Source organism: Maylandia zebra, linkage group LG3, assembly GCF_041146795.1.
Source record: "Maylandia zebra isolate NMK-2024a linkage group LG3, Mzebra_GT3a, whole genome shotgun sequence".
Classification (NCBI taxonomy): domain Eukaryota; kingdom Metazoa; phylum Chordata; class Actinopteri; order Cichliformes; family Cichlidae; genus Maylandia; species Maylandia zebra.
This window is the reverse complement of record NC_135169.1, coordinates 9,858,752-9,875,621: the sequence shown is the minus strand read 5'-3', so window position 1 is coordinate 9,875,621 and position 16,870 is coordinate 9,858,752. Positions and strand designations below refer to the sequence as shown.

The window sequence follows — 16,870 nt, the reverse complement described above, 5'->3', positions numbered from 1 at the left end:
TAAAAGACTGAACTGCATCACTATTTTTGTTGAATAGATTGTTTCGTACCTTAACTGGGTTTCAGAGGCAGTTTATAACTTTGGTGAAGATCGGGAGATTAATCAGTTATGCTGCATTACTGACGTTATGCAGTCGGGCGCTCTCATGTTCGCTCTGTTTATGGAGCTCTGTTAGCTCGGCAATTTAGACCAGCGGTCCCCAAGCCCCGGGCCATGGATCGGTACTGGTCCATGAGTGGTTTGGTACTGGGCTGCGAGAGTTGAGGTTTGGGTGTGAAATTTATGTTTTTCACGGATTTTTATTGTTTTTTATTGTTATTATTAGAGATGACAGGATACCACTTTTTTATGTCCGATACCGATACCGATATCATAAATTTGGATATCTGCCGATACCAATATGAATCCGATATAGTGTTTTTTAATCAACAAAACTGTTTTTTAAAATATCTTGCTGCATTTTGCAAGTCTGCAAGTTCATACTCAAGTTTAAAACAACAACTACACTAAAGCTATCCTGTTATACCTGTATACAAAAAAAATATTTCATAGTTCAGCAACACTGATCAATCTAATAAACTTAGACCTACACCATCCTCCCTATTCTGGTATTTTAAAGAGTACTTAGCGTAAATATTAAGCAACCTAACTAATAGGGTTCCAACTCCCAGCAACAACAAAAATAAATAAATAAAAAATAGGGAACCACCCCTCACGCGCCACCTCATGATGCTTAATCGACGTAATCAACCTTAATTTGATGCAGTGTGAAAAAAAATGCACAGAAATCAATTATTTTTCAAGAAATATTAAATAGATTCAACATCTTTCTTCAACAAAATTGCAGACTGCACAGATGGTACCTTCCCAAAGGAAAAAGTACTATAGCTTACTAGGGTATATATATTAGACTTAATAGTCACTATATACAGTAATTGACTTCTATTCCTTTTACATCAAATTAAAACTTTGGGTGTCAGATAATTATTTATTAAAAGCTCGACATTTTAAATGAGAATAAGAAAGAAAAGTATGTCTTTGTGCCCCTTTTCCCAGTTAATGCCCTATCGGCCCCCCTGGCTAAACTTTGCTAGATCCGCCCCTCCACAGTTACCAGCCGTCAGCTACGTAGAAAAAGATCCTGGTGTAGAAAGTAATATTAAATACATTCTAACAACAGCTGATCAAGCTTGTGCTGCTGTTGTTCAGCCGCTGGTTTCCTCTTTCTGGTGCAAAGTGGACCAAAAACAAACAAGAGAGACGGAGTCGCGACAGAAAAGCCGATCAGCTGATCATTTAAGCAGTTTCACGATTGAAGTAGCAGCAGGAGAGCGAGAGGCAGTCGCTCGTTAAGCTTAACGTGGGAATGCTTTACAAACATTCAGAGATGGACTTACACACTTGCTTTACTTCTCTCGGGGATAACTTTGTCGGAGATGAAATGCCGGGTTGCTAGCGAAGCTCCAAATGCTATCCAGACCACCGACAGGTCCCGCATGCCACAGCCGCTCTATCACCTGATGCATACTGCTCCGACGTGCTAACGTTCTGAGGTGAGTTACAGCGTGTTGCAAGTTTTGTGAGGTGCTTTCGTGATATTTAATGGATCGGATTACATTTTTTATTTTTCCCGATATCCGATCCAGTAATTTAGGTCAGTATCGGACCGATACCGATACGTAATATCGGATCGGTCCATCTCTAGTTATTATTTAATATTTTATAATTAATTATTTTTTTTACTCAGTTGTATATAGAATTTGTATTCTATTTTTATCCTATTTTCTATTTTATTCTATATTATTCCACTGTATAAAGTATTTTATTTTACTTTATTGTATTCTGTACACGGTGGCAGCACGGTGGCATGGTGGTTAGCACTGTTGCCGCACAGCAAGAAGGTCCTGAGTTCAATTCCACCATCAGGCCGGGGTCTTTCTGTGTGGAGTTTGCATGTTCTCCCCGTGTTTGCGTGGGTTCTCTCTGGGTACTCCGGCTTCCTCCCACCATCCAAAGACATGCAGCTTGTGGGGATAGGTTAATTGGATAATCCAAATTGTCACTAGGTGTGAATGCGCGAGTGAATGTGAGTGTGAATGGTTGTCTGTCCCTGTGTGTTGGCCCTGCGACAGACTGGCGACCTGTCCAGGGTGTACCCCGCCTCTCGCCCTATGACAGCTGGGATAGGCTCCAGCGCCCCCCTGAAAAGGATAAGCGGAAGTGAATGGATGGATGGATGTATTCTGTACAGTTGTGTACAGTATTTTATTCTTATTGTATTCTAATTTTTGCTATCTAACTTTTGCACTGTCCACTTCCTGCTGTGATGAAATAAATTTCCCACGTGTGGAACTGATAAAAGTTATCTTATCTTATCTTGGTTAACTCAGTTTCCCTGGGTCTTTTACTTTCAGCGCTGCAGATGAAACCAAACTGTTATGTATTGTGTGCAAAAGTCAAATCAGCAGAGGCAGAGATATCAAACATCTTACAACATCTGCTATGCATAATCACCTGCACTTAAAGCATCCTCTCCTGGTGCTGTCTGCCAACCCCCCCCCCACCAGCACCAGTTCATCATCACAGCCATGTTCTGCCCCTGCAAGTCAGTTTCCCTGTCTGTTCAGCGTCCTCCAACAAGGACGGGTGGTGGTGGAGTTCATAATGTTCACAATGGTATTTTATTAGTTGTTGGTTTAACCATGGGTGAGGCTATTATGTTATTTTCTTTTCAATTACGTTCCTTCTTACATGTTCATTGTTGGATTTATGGAAGAACATCAACTAATATTGCATATCCATAATTATTATAATGGATATGATTAAAGAATACTTACATTATAATGTTAATTAGAAGTGTAACGCAAAAAAAACCGATTTTTACGCCTATTTTGAATTTTATTCAAATACATTTGCAAATACAAATACTTTTCCCTCCTCAACAAATACAAATACAGATAAAAATACCAGCTGCTTTTCACATCTATACCACAGACACAGCAGCCAGTGAAGCAGAAGAACATCACATCAAGAAGGCCCTGAGTAAATGTGGTTATCCCAGCTGGACATTTGTCAAAGCTGAGAAGGCGCCTAAAGGAAGCTCCAGGATGATCCAGGAGAGAAGGACAACCGCTGCTTAAGTGAAAAAGCTTAGTGATCCTGTATGTGTCAGGAGTATCGGAACAGTTGAGATGCATTTTCTCTAAACACCGCATCTCCATGGCTTTTAAATCGGGTCCCCGACACAAACAGAGTAACATAGTGTGCAGGAGGATTGCCAGGATCTATACATCAGGGAAACCAAACAACCTCTGGCTAAGAGGATACACCTAAAGGCCAGTGGACGCTCTTTCAATGATGAGGATGTAACATCCTGGACAGGGAGGAACGCTGGTTTGAGCGCGGAGTCAAGGAGGCCATTTACGTGAAAAGGGAAAATGCTCCTTGATCAATTTGAGACTTTTATATTTGCATATAAATGATCAAGGAACTGACCTCACAGCCCATTGTTCATACAGTGGGCTGGTTTCATTTTTTGTGCAAATGTACTCTTTATAAGATTGGGGGAACCTGCAGTCAGCTGAGACTGAAGAAGTCACTTGGATGAATGACGAACAGAATGAATGATGAACAGAATCAACCTTTTGGGGATTTCTTTACATGGATGATTAAGCAGGCATCACGACATAATTCAGCCAAAATTTCATGTTTCGTGTTATTTTGTTTACCCCTTACTGACTTGTTTGAGTCTTGACTTTTTCCAAAATCTTCTTTGTGACTTCCAAAGCATCTTCAAATTTGTATTTGCTGATCATCAAATTCACTGTCTCTGTGTTATCAGCCGTCTGAAGATCAGTCTTTGGGATTACTGGTAAACCGCCCAGTAACTGAGGTTTCTGTAGATACCACTTAAAATATTTCAGTTCCTTTTCTCCCAAATCTCCCAGCGTTTTCAGAAGTTGTGTCTGAGCAGGTTCCACCATCTTTGAACTGTGAAAAACACAAAATGACTCATTTATAAACAAAGAACACATCAAAGTCAGTACTTTTTTTTTCCATAAAGTTGATCCAGTCAGTATTCTTCTTTACACAGTCTTCAATGTTTGTTAGGGATTAGTTAGAATCTTCTGATCTTGGCTGATTAATTTCTTGAAGTTTATATTAAATGAGAGATACATCCACCACTTCATTTTCTTATCTGCATTTTAAATTCAGTCTCACAGAATGAGAGGGAAATGAATTAGTAAATCTGATTAATTTGTTTTGAAAATGTAAGAAATAGAAAGTACAGATATTTGTTTAAAAATGTAGGGAACAAAAGTAAAAAGTAGTCTGAAAATAAAAATACTCAAGTACAGATACCTGAAGTGCCTTAAGTACAATAATTATTATTTGTGCCTATGCCAAGAGGCACACTTAATAACTCACCCCAGAGTTTTGAGACAAGCTTCACAAATGTTATATCATTTTGTGCGGCTGGATCTGGAATGGTGTACTATGACTTTTGGGGTTTATGACTTTTATACTTTTTTAAATATTAATATTTTAGTGCAAATTTTGGCCCATTGTCATGATGGAAAACTCCATATCCCACAATTCATAGCACACCTCTGCCGCCATATCCCACAATTCATAGCTCACCTCTGCCAGTCAAACAATGGAGCCCACCTCTTCGTTTTATATATTGCTTTTATCAATGTTTCTAGGTGACAAAATAAACTTTTAAGATATTTTCAGGCAAAAATGTAGCTGTGTAAACTTCAAATATCTGTTCGTTTTATCAAGACATCCCATATTAGCAACAGTGCTCTGACGATGTTGCTGCCATATGGCAGCTAGCCGGCTAGCTAGCGCTTGGCTGAAAAGCACCAGCTAGGGCGACTCTCTCTCTTGTTTCACCTCCCGGGTCTCTCACAAATACTCGCACAGACTCGGAGTCACATTTTCGTTTTTATGGGCCGATGATTCATTTTAGTAATGGTATAAACAGTGAAAGGTGGTGGATTGTCCAGATGCTGGTCGATGTGCAAAAACAACTGAGTTGTTTGGTGGTGGCTAACGCGGAGCTCCAACAGAGGGCAGCTAGCCACCGGTGTATGACAGAATGGACATGCAGGAGCCGAGCGACCGGTGTTCCAGATCTACTGGCGTTTAGATCAACTGGCGTTGGTCGAACAGATGTGTGGCAGTCTTGCGTTTCAGTAGCTCCTACCGACAAACCAGCAAAAAAAAGCCAAATGTGTCATCTGTGACACTTGTGAGGTTGTCTCAAACACACTCCGTCAGTCTTGATGCTGTTGAACAACAAAATGTTTAAAAATGTGGCGAGTTTACCTGGTGATATCCTCGTGCGCCACGCGATCGCGAAAACAGCAAACAATTAACACCATGCCGTTGTTGTTCACGGGACAGCAAGAGTAAACGATCGGGAGACTCTTGTCGTCGTTATCGTTCCCCTCGCACGGTTTATTTCTCCGAATTCAGCGTTTTTGCTTCACAACTACAGCGTGCAGTTTACTTTGTGCACTAACATGGAGTCGAGTCAACCAGCGCCACCTCTGGCCAAGTGCCACAGCCTACAGCCAGATCAACCTGTGACACACATCTGCACCACGTTTGAATTCGTGTCATGCACATTTGTACCTTTCAATTGTGTCTGTTTGTGCGTCATGCAAATAAACCTTTGGAAAGAATGAAATGATATCATATATTCCTTATTGGCCTACATTTGTACAAAATTCCAAATTATATACACAAAGTCATAGAAATCACCACTCCAATTGGTCATCATGATTTTAATATTCTCTTTTTCCATAACAATGAAATACACCTTGGACAAATATGACACATCAATATTTCATTAGTGTTGTCACATCACATCCTGTAAGCATCGTCTGTCTGTGTCTTTTCCCTGAAAATGAATATTTCCAGCCAATATAGGCAATTCATCAACATGGCTGGAGTTATATACAGTCTGTATAAGTGTGGTTAATCTAATGAAGATTTGTAAGGAGACGGCAGTTACTGTGAATTCACAGCAGTTACACAGTGATTAGTAATAAACAGCCAGTGAGAGTGAGTGGATATGACTGTTCCCACCACTAACACATGACCATAGGCCACTACTAGATTAACTTGTGACACATCTGCACCTGCTGCTATGATCACATTGAGTAGAGGCTGAGTGGCTGCACTTACCCCTGGTACATCCAAATCTACCCACAAACATGTTGAAAGATGCAATGCCAGCAATGTGGATTGTCAACACTGAAAACAATCAGTAAGCAAAGACAACAGGGATCATTTGTTTCTGTTTATTTAGCACCCACAACATTTGTAGTCGCCTTCTGCACAGGGGAAGTCCACACACACCGTGTGGTACCACTTTCCACAGAAGGTGCAATCTGCAAGATTGAATGAGATTGTCAGGGTCATTGTCTGACTGTTTATTACTAATCACTGTGTAACTGCTGTACATTCACAGTAACTGCCATCTCCTTATAAATGTTTATTAGATTGACCACACTTATGCAGACTGTATATCACAACCAACTCTAACATGTTTGTTTGCAGAGGGCAGACACAGACAGACTACGCTAACGACATGTGATGTTACAACACTGGTGAAATATTAGTGTGTTCACGACATTTTTCGTATGGGCAAAAGTATTGATATCAGGATGGTGATTCTTATGTGTATGTCATTTGGCATTTTGTACAAATGTAGGCTGATAATAAATACATGATATCATTTCATTCATTTCAAAGGTTTATTTGCATGACGCACAAACAGACACAATTGAAAGGTACAAATGTGCATGACACGAATTCAAACGTGGTGCAGATGTGTGTCACAGGTTGATCTGGCTGTAGGCTGTGGCACTTGGCCAGAGGTGGCGCTGGTTGACTCGACTCCATGTTAGTGCACAAAGTAAACTGCTCGCTGTAGTTGTGAAGCAAAAACGCTGAATTCGGAGAAATAAACCGTGCGAGGGGAACGATAACGACGACAAGAGTCTCCCGATCGTTTACTCTTGCTGTCCTGTGAACAACAACGGCGTGGTGTTACTTGTTTGCTGTTTTCGCGATCGCGTCACGCATGAGGATATCACCAGGTAAACTCGCCACATTTTTAAACATTTTGTTGTTCAACAGCATCAAGACTGACGGAGTGTGTTTGAGATAACCTCACAAGTGTCACAGATGACACATTTGGCGTTTTTTTGCTGGTTTGTCGGTAGCAGCTCCTGAAACGCAAGACTGCCACACATCTGTTCGACCAACGCCAGTTGATCTAAACGCCAGTAGATCTGGAACACCGGGCCTGGCTTACACCGAGAGCGGTTCTCTGTCTCGTTTCACACCCCTCTCTCTCTCTCGCGCCGCTGGTACGAGTGTCCGGTGAACTGAATGTCAGGTAAGACGTTATGTATATTTTCGTTGTGCTGACTTTTTACAATCAGTTAAAATAAGTCATACTGCGCGCTAGCTAGCATGACAGACTTTCTATACAGCTGGGTGCGTGCTTTGTTACTGATGGTGAACTTTATTGTATTCATAAGGTTCGTTAGTAGAGTTGCCAACCGTCCCGTGCAAACGGAATCGTCCCGCATTCAGAGAAAATATTACACATTTCGTATTGAGCTGAAAAGGAACACAGTTTGTCCCGTACTTCAGCTACAATGGAAAAAGACACAAAGCTGGAGTTATTCTCTCGTTACGCTGCACAGCGGACTCTTCCCCTGTCATTCTCTTGCCTGTTGCAACTTCAATCATGAAACTGATAAATGATCAGCTGATTGGCTTTTCTCTCGTGTTTGTTTATCACCCACTTTGTGCCAGAAAGAGGAAGCCGGCGGATGTTGCGCTAAACAACAGCAGCACGTTTAAACTTGATCAGCTGCTGTTAGAATTTATTTGATATTAATTCTAGTATCAGCTGATGTTTTCTGGAGCCACAGCTGTAAAGGTGGCTGGTCGAAACCAGGAGATGTCCTTACTGAATCATCAGAGCTGAACAGGTGATGGAGAAACAGGTTTACCTTTTAGGTGACATGAATGAGTTGAAGGGAAGTTATGAACAGTTTCTGAGAGACAAATAACACCAGGATCCTTTTCTATGTAGCTGACAGCTGGTAACTGTGCAGGGGCGGATCTAGCAAAGTGTTGCCCGGGGTCCATGTAGGGCATTAACAGGGAGAGGGGGGCACAAAGAAATACTTTTCTTTCTTATTCTCATTAAAAATATTTAGCTTTTATTAAATAGCTATCTGAATCTTACAACCAAAGTTTGTATAATAATACACAAGATTGGCTGTAGACCATTGTTAATCATTCAGAACACTGTGTAAAAATTAGAGATGGCACGATACCACTTTTTTATGTCCGATTCCGATATCATAAATTTGGATATCTGCCGATACCGATATGAATCCGATATAGTGTTTTTTAATCAACAAAACTGTTTTTTTTAAAATATCTTGCTGCATTTTGTATAAGTTCATACTCAAGTTTAAAACAACAACTACACTAAAGCTATTCTGTTATACCTGTATGCAAAAAAAAATATTTCATAGTTCAGCAATACTGATCAATCTAATAAACTTAAACCTACACCATCCTCCCTATTCTGGTATTTTAAAGAGTACTTAGCGTAAATATTAAGCAACCTAACTAATAGGGTTCCAACTCCCAGCAACAACAAAAATAAATAAATAAAAAATAGGGAACCACCCCTCACGCGCCACCTCATGATGCTTAATCGACGTAATCAACCTTAATTTGATGCAGTGTGAAAAAAAAATGCACAGAAATCAATTATTTTTCAAGAAATATTAAATAGATTCAACATCTTTCTTCAACAAAATTGCAGACTGCACAGATGGTACCTTCCCAAAGTAAAAAGTACTATAGCTTACTAGGGTATATATATTAGACTTAATAGTCACTATATACAGTAATTGACTTCTATTCATTTTACATCAAATTAAAACTTTGGGTGTCAGATAATTATTTATTAAAAGCTCGACATTTTAAATGAGAATAAGAAAGAAAAGTCTGTCTTTGTGCCCCCTTTTCCCTGTTAATGCCCTATCGGCCCCCCTGGCTAAACTTTGCTAGATCCGCCCCTGCACAGTTACCAGCCGTCAGCTACGTAGAAAAAGATCCTGGTGTAGAAAGTAATATTAAATAAATTCTAACAACAGCTTATCAAGCTTAAACGTGCTGCTGTTGTTCAGCCGCTGGTTTGCTCTTTCTGGTGCAAAGTGGGCCAAAAACAAACAAGAGAGACGGACTTGCGACAGAAAAGCCGATCAGCTGATCATTAAGCAGTTTCATGATTGAAGTAGCAGCAAGAAGAGGCAGTCGCTTGTTAAGCTTAACGCAGGAATGCTTTACAAACATTCAGAGATGGACTTACACACTTGCTTTACTTCTCTCGGGGATAACTTTGTCGGAGATGAAATGCCGGGTTGCTAGCGAAGCTCCACATGCTATCCAGACCACCGACAGGTCCCGCATGCCACAGCTGCTATATCACGTGATGCATACTGCTCCGACGTGCTAACGTTCTGAGGTGAGTTACGGCGTGTTGCAAGTTTTGTGAGGTGCTTTCGTGATATTTAATTGATCGGATTACATTTTTTATTTTTCTCCGATATCCGATCCAGTAATTTAGGTCAGTATCGGACCGATACCGATACGTAATATCGGATCGGTCCATCTCTAGTAAAAATAACAAAAAACAAAAAGTGAATGCAAAAGTGCATAAATATTTATTTTACGTGTTTGATGTGTGTGGCAGGGCGTGGTCTGCAGTGTCGCTGCAGACCTTATTTAAGACCTTGTATGTGAGGAGCAGGATTTTGAATTCTGGATTTAAGAGGAAGCCAATGAAGGGAAGCCAATACTAGAGTTGGATGTCTTGGTCTCGAGCAGGGATGGGTATCATTTAGGTTTTATCCGATACCGGTGCCAAAACGGTACTTTTAAAACTGTGCAGATGCTTAAACTGTGCTCGAACCAGTGCTTAACCCTTTAAAACCGGTAGGAGCGGTCACGCTCCATTTTGCATAACTATTTTTAAATCCCTTTAGAACCAGAAACACGTAAGCTAGTGCAAAAAATTTTTTTTGCATATGAAATCAGAGGAGTTGTACTTACTTACTTAAATGTAAGGCCTTTTTTAATTATAAGCCTTACAAGCCTATATTGGTGCTTTTAAAAGTCATGTTTGACTTCATGCTTTTCTGAATAGTTTCTGGGATGCTTAGAACTCAAATTGCACTGCTTTAAATAGTTTATTTTGATGCACATGCTGTTTACTTTGCAGATTTGCTTTATAATATTATGTAAAAAAAACAAAAACGATTTTCAATTTTTTTGTAGTTTATTGCACTTTTTTGCAATTTATGTAGTTACTATGGACTTAATGCATACATATTATTAAAATTTGGGCGATAACAGTTGTATTGATGTATAGCAACTTGAAATGCTCCCAAAACTGGCACTACAGCATGTAAAAATATAAAGTAAGCTCTGGCGGACTTGGTTCTATGGTAGGTCTTAAAGGGTTAAACAATGGAAAACACAAACTTTGTCCTAAAACCTATCATGTTTAGCTGTTTTTTTTGTAAAAAGATACAATGTTAGCCTTTTTTGCAGCTATAGGGCATATGGTATCACTCTATCAAACAAGAAGACACCCACATGTAACTATGACGGTGTTGCTAGTTTACCTTACATACATTAATTTAATAACGTGGTTAGCCTACTCAATGTAAATTACACACGACTTTACATTAGGCTACTCACGCAGAGAAGAACGGCTTCTGCTGCCATCATCATCCGTCATCATTTCAGCTAAACTGGCAGGGCTAGGGGCCAGGAAACTACTCTTCGGGTTCTTGGGGGATGTTGCTAACTCCGGGTCCGATAACAGGCACCACACCGGCAGTAGATGTGCTCGGTGTAAGGTCTCGCAGCAAGCTATCAAATGGCACCGGATACCGGTACCCATCCCTTGTCTCGAGACCGGTCTCGAGACCACTTTTACGTGGTCTTGGTCTCGACAGACTTTGGTCTTGGTCTTGTCTTGGTCTCGGATTCCTGGGTCTTGTCTCGGTCTTGCTGTCTCAGATTGACATAGTGGTCGGGAGATTTGGAGTCAACAGTATCCATGACACACAACGTAATGTTCGAAAATGTGTCGTGTGCAAAAGCATCAGCTCTAACAGCCGTGCTTAGAGAGTCCTTTATAGTGACTCCCATTGAGCGAGAACCAGCTCCTCACTTAATTTCCTTTTGCTGCTCAGCTCCCACACAGTGGCTCAGCTATGCTCCAATCATAGCTGGACTGGCCATCGGGCATACCAGGCATATGTCCGGTATGCCCGATGGTGATTTTTTGTTTTTATGGGCCGATGTTTTTTTTTTTTTTTTTCGTTTTTGTAACAGTATAAACAATGAAAGGTGGTGGATTGGTCAGATGCTGGGCTATCTGTAAAAATAACTCAGTTGTTCGGTGGTGGCTATGGCGGAGCTTCCACAGAGGCCAGCAGGTGGATGAAGGAAAGGGGAGGCAGGAGGAGGAGAGACCCGAGGCGGTGGCTGGTCCGAGTGTCAGGTGAACTGAACTTCAGGTAAGAAGTTATGACCTGCAGTCTATCTGGTCAGATATAAACCAAGTTTAGGTGCAGTTTATTTTCGTTGTGCTGACTTTTTACAGTCAGTTACAATAACTCATACTGCGTGAGCTAGCATGACAGAGTTTCTATACAGCTGGGTGGGTGCTATGATGTTACTGATAGTGAACTTTATTTTATTCATAAGGTTCGTTAGTAGAGTTGCCAAACGTCCCGTAAAAAACGGAATCGTCCCGTATTCAGAGAAAATATTACGTATTTCGCATTGAGCTGAAAAGGAACACAGTTTGTCCTGGACTTCAGCTACAATGAAAAAGACACAAAGCTGGAGTTATTCTGTCGTTACGCTGCACAGCTGCCTCTTCTTCTCTCATTCTCTCCCCTCCCTCTCCTGTTGCTACTTCAATCATGAAACTGATCAATGATCACCTGTTGTTGCAGACTGCTGAGTTTGCGTCTTTTGCTGGGACTTACATCGGCTTTTCTGATGTCTCATCTCCTTATCAATTTGCGGCAGAAAGAGGAAACCAGCGGATGTTGCACTAAACAACAGCAGCACGTTTAAACTTGATCAGTTGTTGTTAGAATTTATTTAATATTACTTTCTAGTATCAGCTGGATGGTCAAGACAATGGGTGGTCAGAAGAAAAGGAAAAGGTAAAGGACAGAGGGACAGAAGATAACCACCCATCATCTTTGTAGCTGACAGCTGGTAACTGTGCAGGGGCGGGTCTAGCAAAGTTTTGCCAGGGGGGCAGGTGTGGCATTAACAGGGAAAGGGGGACACAAAGAAATACTTTTCTTTCTTATTCTCATTTAAAATGTCTCACTTTTAACAAATAATTATCTGTATCAAGTTTTTATGTCAAATCTATAGAAATCATACATATACCAACAAGACTGTGTACATCACTGTCACAACAGTGGTTGTTTTCATTCAAAGGCTTTATGACTTTTCCTATAATACCTGGTGGGCCGGTCTCTAATCCCTCCATATTGTGGCCAATCACATGCGAGGATATAGTATAATAGAAGTAATAAATGCATGAACTAGTTTTTCAGCATCACTCTGAGACAGGATATTTCTAATTTTAGAGATTTTGCACAAATGGAAGAAAGCATTTCTACATATTTGTTTAATATGGGCATTGAAGGATACATCCTGTTCAAAAATGACTCCAACGTTCCTCACAGTGTTACTGGAGGCCAATGTAATGTGATCCAGAGTAAGAATCTGGTTAAGTAAAGGAAAAACATGTTGCATTTGCATTTGCAGTAAAGAAAAACTGTTAGAACCTGTTTAATTTCTGAGAGCTGCAGTGGTTCTGATAAAGAGTGAGCAGTCTGAGATGTCAGTGAGCAGTAACAAGGAGAAAATGTTTGCTGCCTGTTGAACAGAAACACTTTCCAAGACAATTGAAAGCTGAATGATCAGAGACACTTACAGCAGTGACGCTGAGTCCTGGTTCTCCTCACAGATCCAAGAGTTCACAGAGTGGAGCTGAAGACTTCACTTCACCTGAGCTGGATCACCTCACCTGCAAACACTGACACAATAAGTCTCAGAACTTCCTGTCGAGCACAGCAGGCTCCACCTCAGTCTCTAAAACCTGAATGTTGACTTCTTGGAACAAACTGGTTTGATCTGTTTGTGTTTCCAGTTAAAGGGAGGGACGGTGTCACTTACACACTTAAAACTGTTTTATAAAACACTTGTGAACAAACACTGGAAGAAGACATCCAAAATCCAGCACTTGGGATCTGTTGTGGTACAAGTACTGCACCATGTGGACAAGAGATATTTTATTCTGTATTCTTATGGTCACAGTTATAATCAGAATTATCACTGATTAATCATTTACCATTGTTGAATCAGTTGACAGAATAATCTTTGAATCACATCTATGTTAATCTGAGCAAGATATCAATGTATACAGAGTATCAGCACTTTAATCAGTCTATTGTTGTTCTGTATTATTATTTCTATCTGCTTAAGCTGTTGTCCATCAGTGTATTTACACCTCTCGATCTGGTGGGTTCAGCAGGGCCTGTTCCAGTCACTTGGACATATTCAGGCCTTTAACAACATGCACACCGTTATGTAATTCACGCACGTTTACATACACACTTAATAAGAACAGAAAGGTCGTCTTAGGACAGTCTAGAGCTACACTATCACAAAATGCACAATGTAATACACACTTGTTTTTCTCTAAAGTAGCAGTTGAGGTCCATATAAGGAGAACTTTTTGAGTGCGAGGAACTGTTATCATTTCCAGTAAGATCTAACTGTGTGACGTCATAATGACTATAAAGCTCTCTTTCTTTGTGCAAACGAAGAAGAAGTCCGGCTCTTCCCACACTGTAATGTGTGTTTTAATAAAATGATCTGTGCTGACCCAGCTGTATACCAGTCGTAGTCTCTTCCTCAAAATCAGAACCATGACAACCACCACTGAGTTAGTGTTTGTATAAATGTGGTGAAGCAAAGCCAAAAAGAAAACCCCACCATCATGTGTATAAAAATACTTATTGGATAAATAATGAAAGAATCAGCACAGCATACCAAAGAAAGAAAAATGAGGTCAGGGCCTCAGACAGAAATGATAAAGATATAAAACATGACAGTTGTATATGAACACAGGTCTGAACAGGTTGGTCCTGATCTGCTCATTAAAATCTGCATTATCTCGCTTTTTCATTTTCTTCAATAGTTTTGTCTCTAAAGAGCTTACACTTTTTGAGTGGATGTGGTTTTTTGTGGATTGGGCACTGGCGATCCGGTTCCTCCATTTTCTTTGGACTGAGATTATTCTGGTCCGGCTCTGCCGTAATGTCCATTTTGTGTGCTGACACAGTAGGTTTGCGACTATAAGACCTCAGTTTTTCTGTGGGAGAAGGGACATGGGTGTTGGCCTTGGACATAGCAAAGCTTGGGTCATTCCTCATTTTCGCTTGCCGCTGGACAAATTGTGTGAAAACTGAGAACGGAGGAAATGACACACTATGAGTCTCCTTGTACTGTGTTCCTACAGTTGTCCACTTTTCCTGTAGGTTGAAGGGAAGTTTTTCCACTATTTGCCTGACTCCTCTAGCTGTTTCCAGGTAAGCAAGTCCTGGGAGTGCGCCATCTTGTTTAGCACACTGTGGCTCCAATAAGATGTCACTAAGTTCCTGCAGCTTAACATTGTCTTTGTTTGTGAGTTTGGGAAAGTCCTCTACCTTTTTTAAGAGTGCGTCCTCAATAGCCTCAGGTGAGCCGTAGCACTCTTCAAGGCGTTGCCAGACCATCTTCGCACCTGCAGCAGGATTGAGGGTGTGTACAGCACGAATGCGCTTAGCCTGTTCGGATGATGTTGGATCCAACCATTTTGTTAGCAAGTCTAATTCCTCTCTTGGAGACAAATTTAGGTCTTTGGTTGCGCTGATGAATGAGGTTTTCCATGCCCAATAGTTTTCAGGTTTGTCATCAAAGTGCAAAAGACCTGTGCTGACTATTTTTTTGCGAATTAGGTATTTTGCAAACTGTTGCATTTCACTTGATTCAGGTACGCAGTTGTTAAGGTTGGGGGTGTGCTTTGTGGAGTTGGACCAGTACGTGTCGACTACACATGTGTTCGCTGTTTGCTCCTGTTTCCTTTCTCTGTTTACAGGTGGTGTTTTCGTCTGAGTGTTGGTTATAAAAGGATTAGTTATTTGTGTACTCTCTTGTACATCTACTTCATTGCAATTTCCTTTAGGAGACTGTGCTGGGTCGTGCTGAGTGTCTGGGTAGAGTAACTCCCATTGTTGTTGAACATATTCGTTAGTGCGGTGCACTGTACTGATGGGCTCAGCTTCCTCACAAAGTTCTCCGTAGAGCTCCCCGCTCTGAATCTCTTCTTCTTCATAGGATGAGGCCTCTGCTTCAGCTGCGGATATTGCTTTTTGGCACTGGAGGACATGTAGATGAGCATCCAGTTCAGCTCTCTGTTTCATTGCATTAGCTTCCTTTTCAGCGAAGGCCAGTTGAGCTTGTGCTGCTTGAGCTTTGGCGTAGGCCCTTGCAGCTGCAGAAGCTGTTGATGAGGATGTCCGTTGAGAATGCCTTGTCGATGTTCTGGATTGCTGCGACTTGGTGTCGAATGGCTGAGACCGTTGCTGCATTGTAGCTGGTTGAGTGGCGACGTCTGCTTGTTGTTCACCACCGGCTACTTCGTCTAGCTCTTCGGCAGCGTAGTCTTTTAAGTAATTTCTTCCTGAGCGTAGACTCATGTTGCTTAAAGTAGCTCTGTATGCTTGAACCTGCTGAGTAGGCGTCTTTTCGTTCGTCTTTTTACTATGCTGCCCTCACGACACGTGACCATGTGAAGCTAGACAGCTAGCGAACAAAATAGAGGAGATCTTCCACACAAGGCTTGCTTTTCTTGCTTTTAATGAAGATCCTTTAAAGCCTTATCTCTCTCAAGGCTTCTCCTTGCTATTTCTTATTTGTAACTAAAACATACAGAAAGTGAAAATAAATTGCTAGCTAATACACATCTCAATGACAAACTTACTGATTAGCCTAGCTTAACACGTGCGTTACATTAGCATCGCAGTTCACTCCATGTAAACACATATAAAAGTCATCTCTGAACATATTAATAAGACGAATGTTTCCCAAGGTACAAGCGTGTAGGGCACTCTTAGCGTGTACATGAACTCGTTCACTCTTTTAATACTGCCGAAGCACTTTTCACGGCATTAACGGAGAAAATACGTCAAAGATAGGTTAATGATCAGAGCGCTCCCTCGCTCCCATTTCCGCACGTACAATACAAAGATCGCTTGTGATAACGATGTCTCACTCTGAGCAAATTTCGAACCCATACATTTTACCTGTTTTTAGCATGAATCACTTATAATATTTCTTAACTTTGAACTTATTTATCACTTTGCTTATGTAACTTAATCAGACTATGCACTAACCACAGACTTTTGACCAAAAGGCATAACATTCATCTTTAATCACTGGTGAAATAAAGCTGCTTTGTTTGATGATGATTGATGTGGTTGTGTTTCCTGCTTTCAGTCTTCCAAGGAAATTTTCAGACTAGAAATACTAGAAACCGCCTGCAACACAGTTTCAGTTGGCAGCGCCCCTGCTCTTTGTGAAGCAACAACAACATGTTATTTAACAGATCTGTAAAAAGACTAACACAAACCAAGAGTTTAACTTCAAAACTGAATTAAACACATTTTAA

At 40.8% G+C, this 16,870-nt stretch overlaps 2 protein-coding genes across 3 annotated transcripts in view; one reads left to right on the top strand and one right to left on the bottom strand.

The window, feature by feature from the left end:
• Window positions 1-16,870, top strand: part of LOC112431813 (protein NLRC3-like) — a 132,144-nt gene that overhangs the window by 68,784 nt on the left and 46,490 nt on the right. The window lies entirely within an intron of this gene.
• LOC101474121 (NLR family CARD domain-containing protein 3) overlaps window positions 1-16,870 on the bottom strand; it is a 41,659-nt gene that overhangs the window by 19,126 nt on the left and 5,663 nt on the right. The window contains exons 2-3 of the mRNA XM_076879350.1: window positions 13,091-13,183; window positions 3,740-3,990 (exon numbers count right to left, since the gene is read on the bottom strand). Coding sequence (XP_076735465.1) covers window positions 3,740-3,983 — 244 coding nt within the window. The 5' untranslated portion in view covers window positions 3,984-3,990; window positions 13,091-13,183. The remainder of the gene's footprint in view (window positions 1-3,739; window positions 3,991-13,090; window positions 13,184-16,870) is intronic.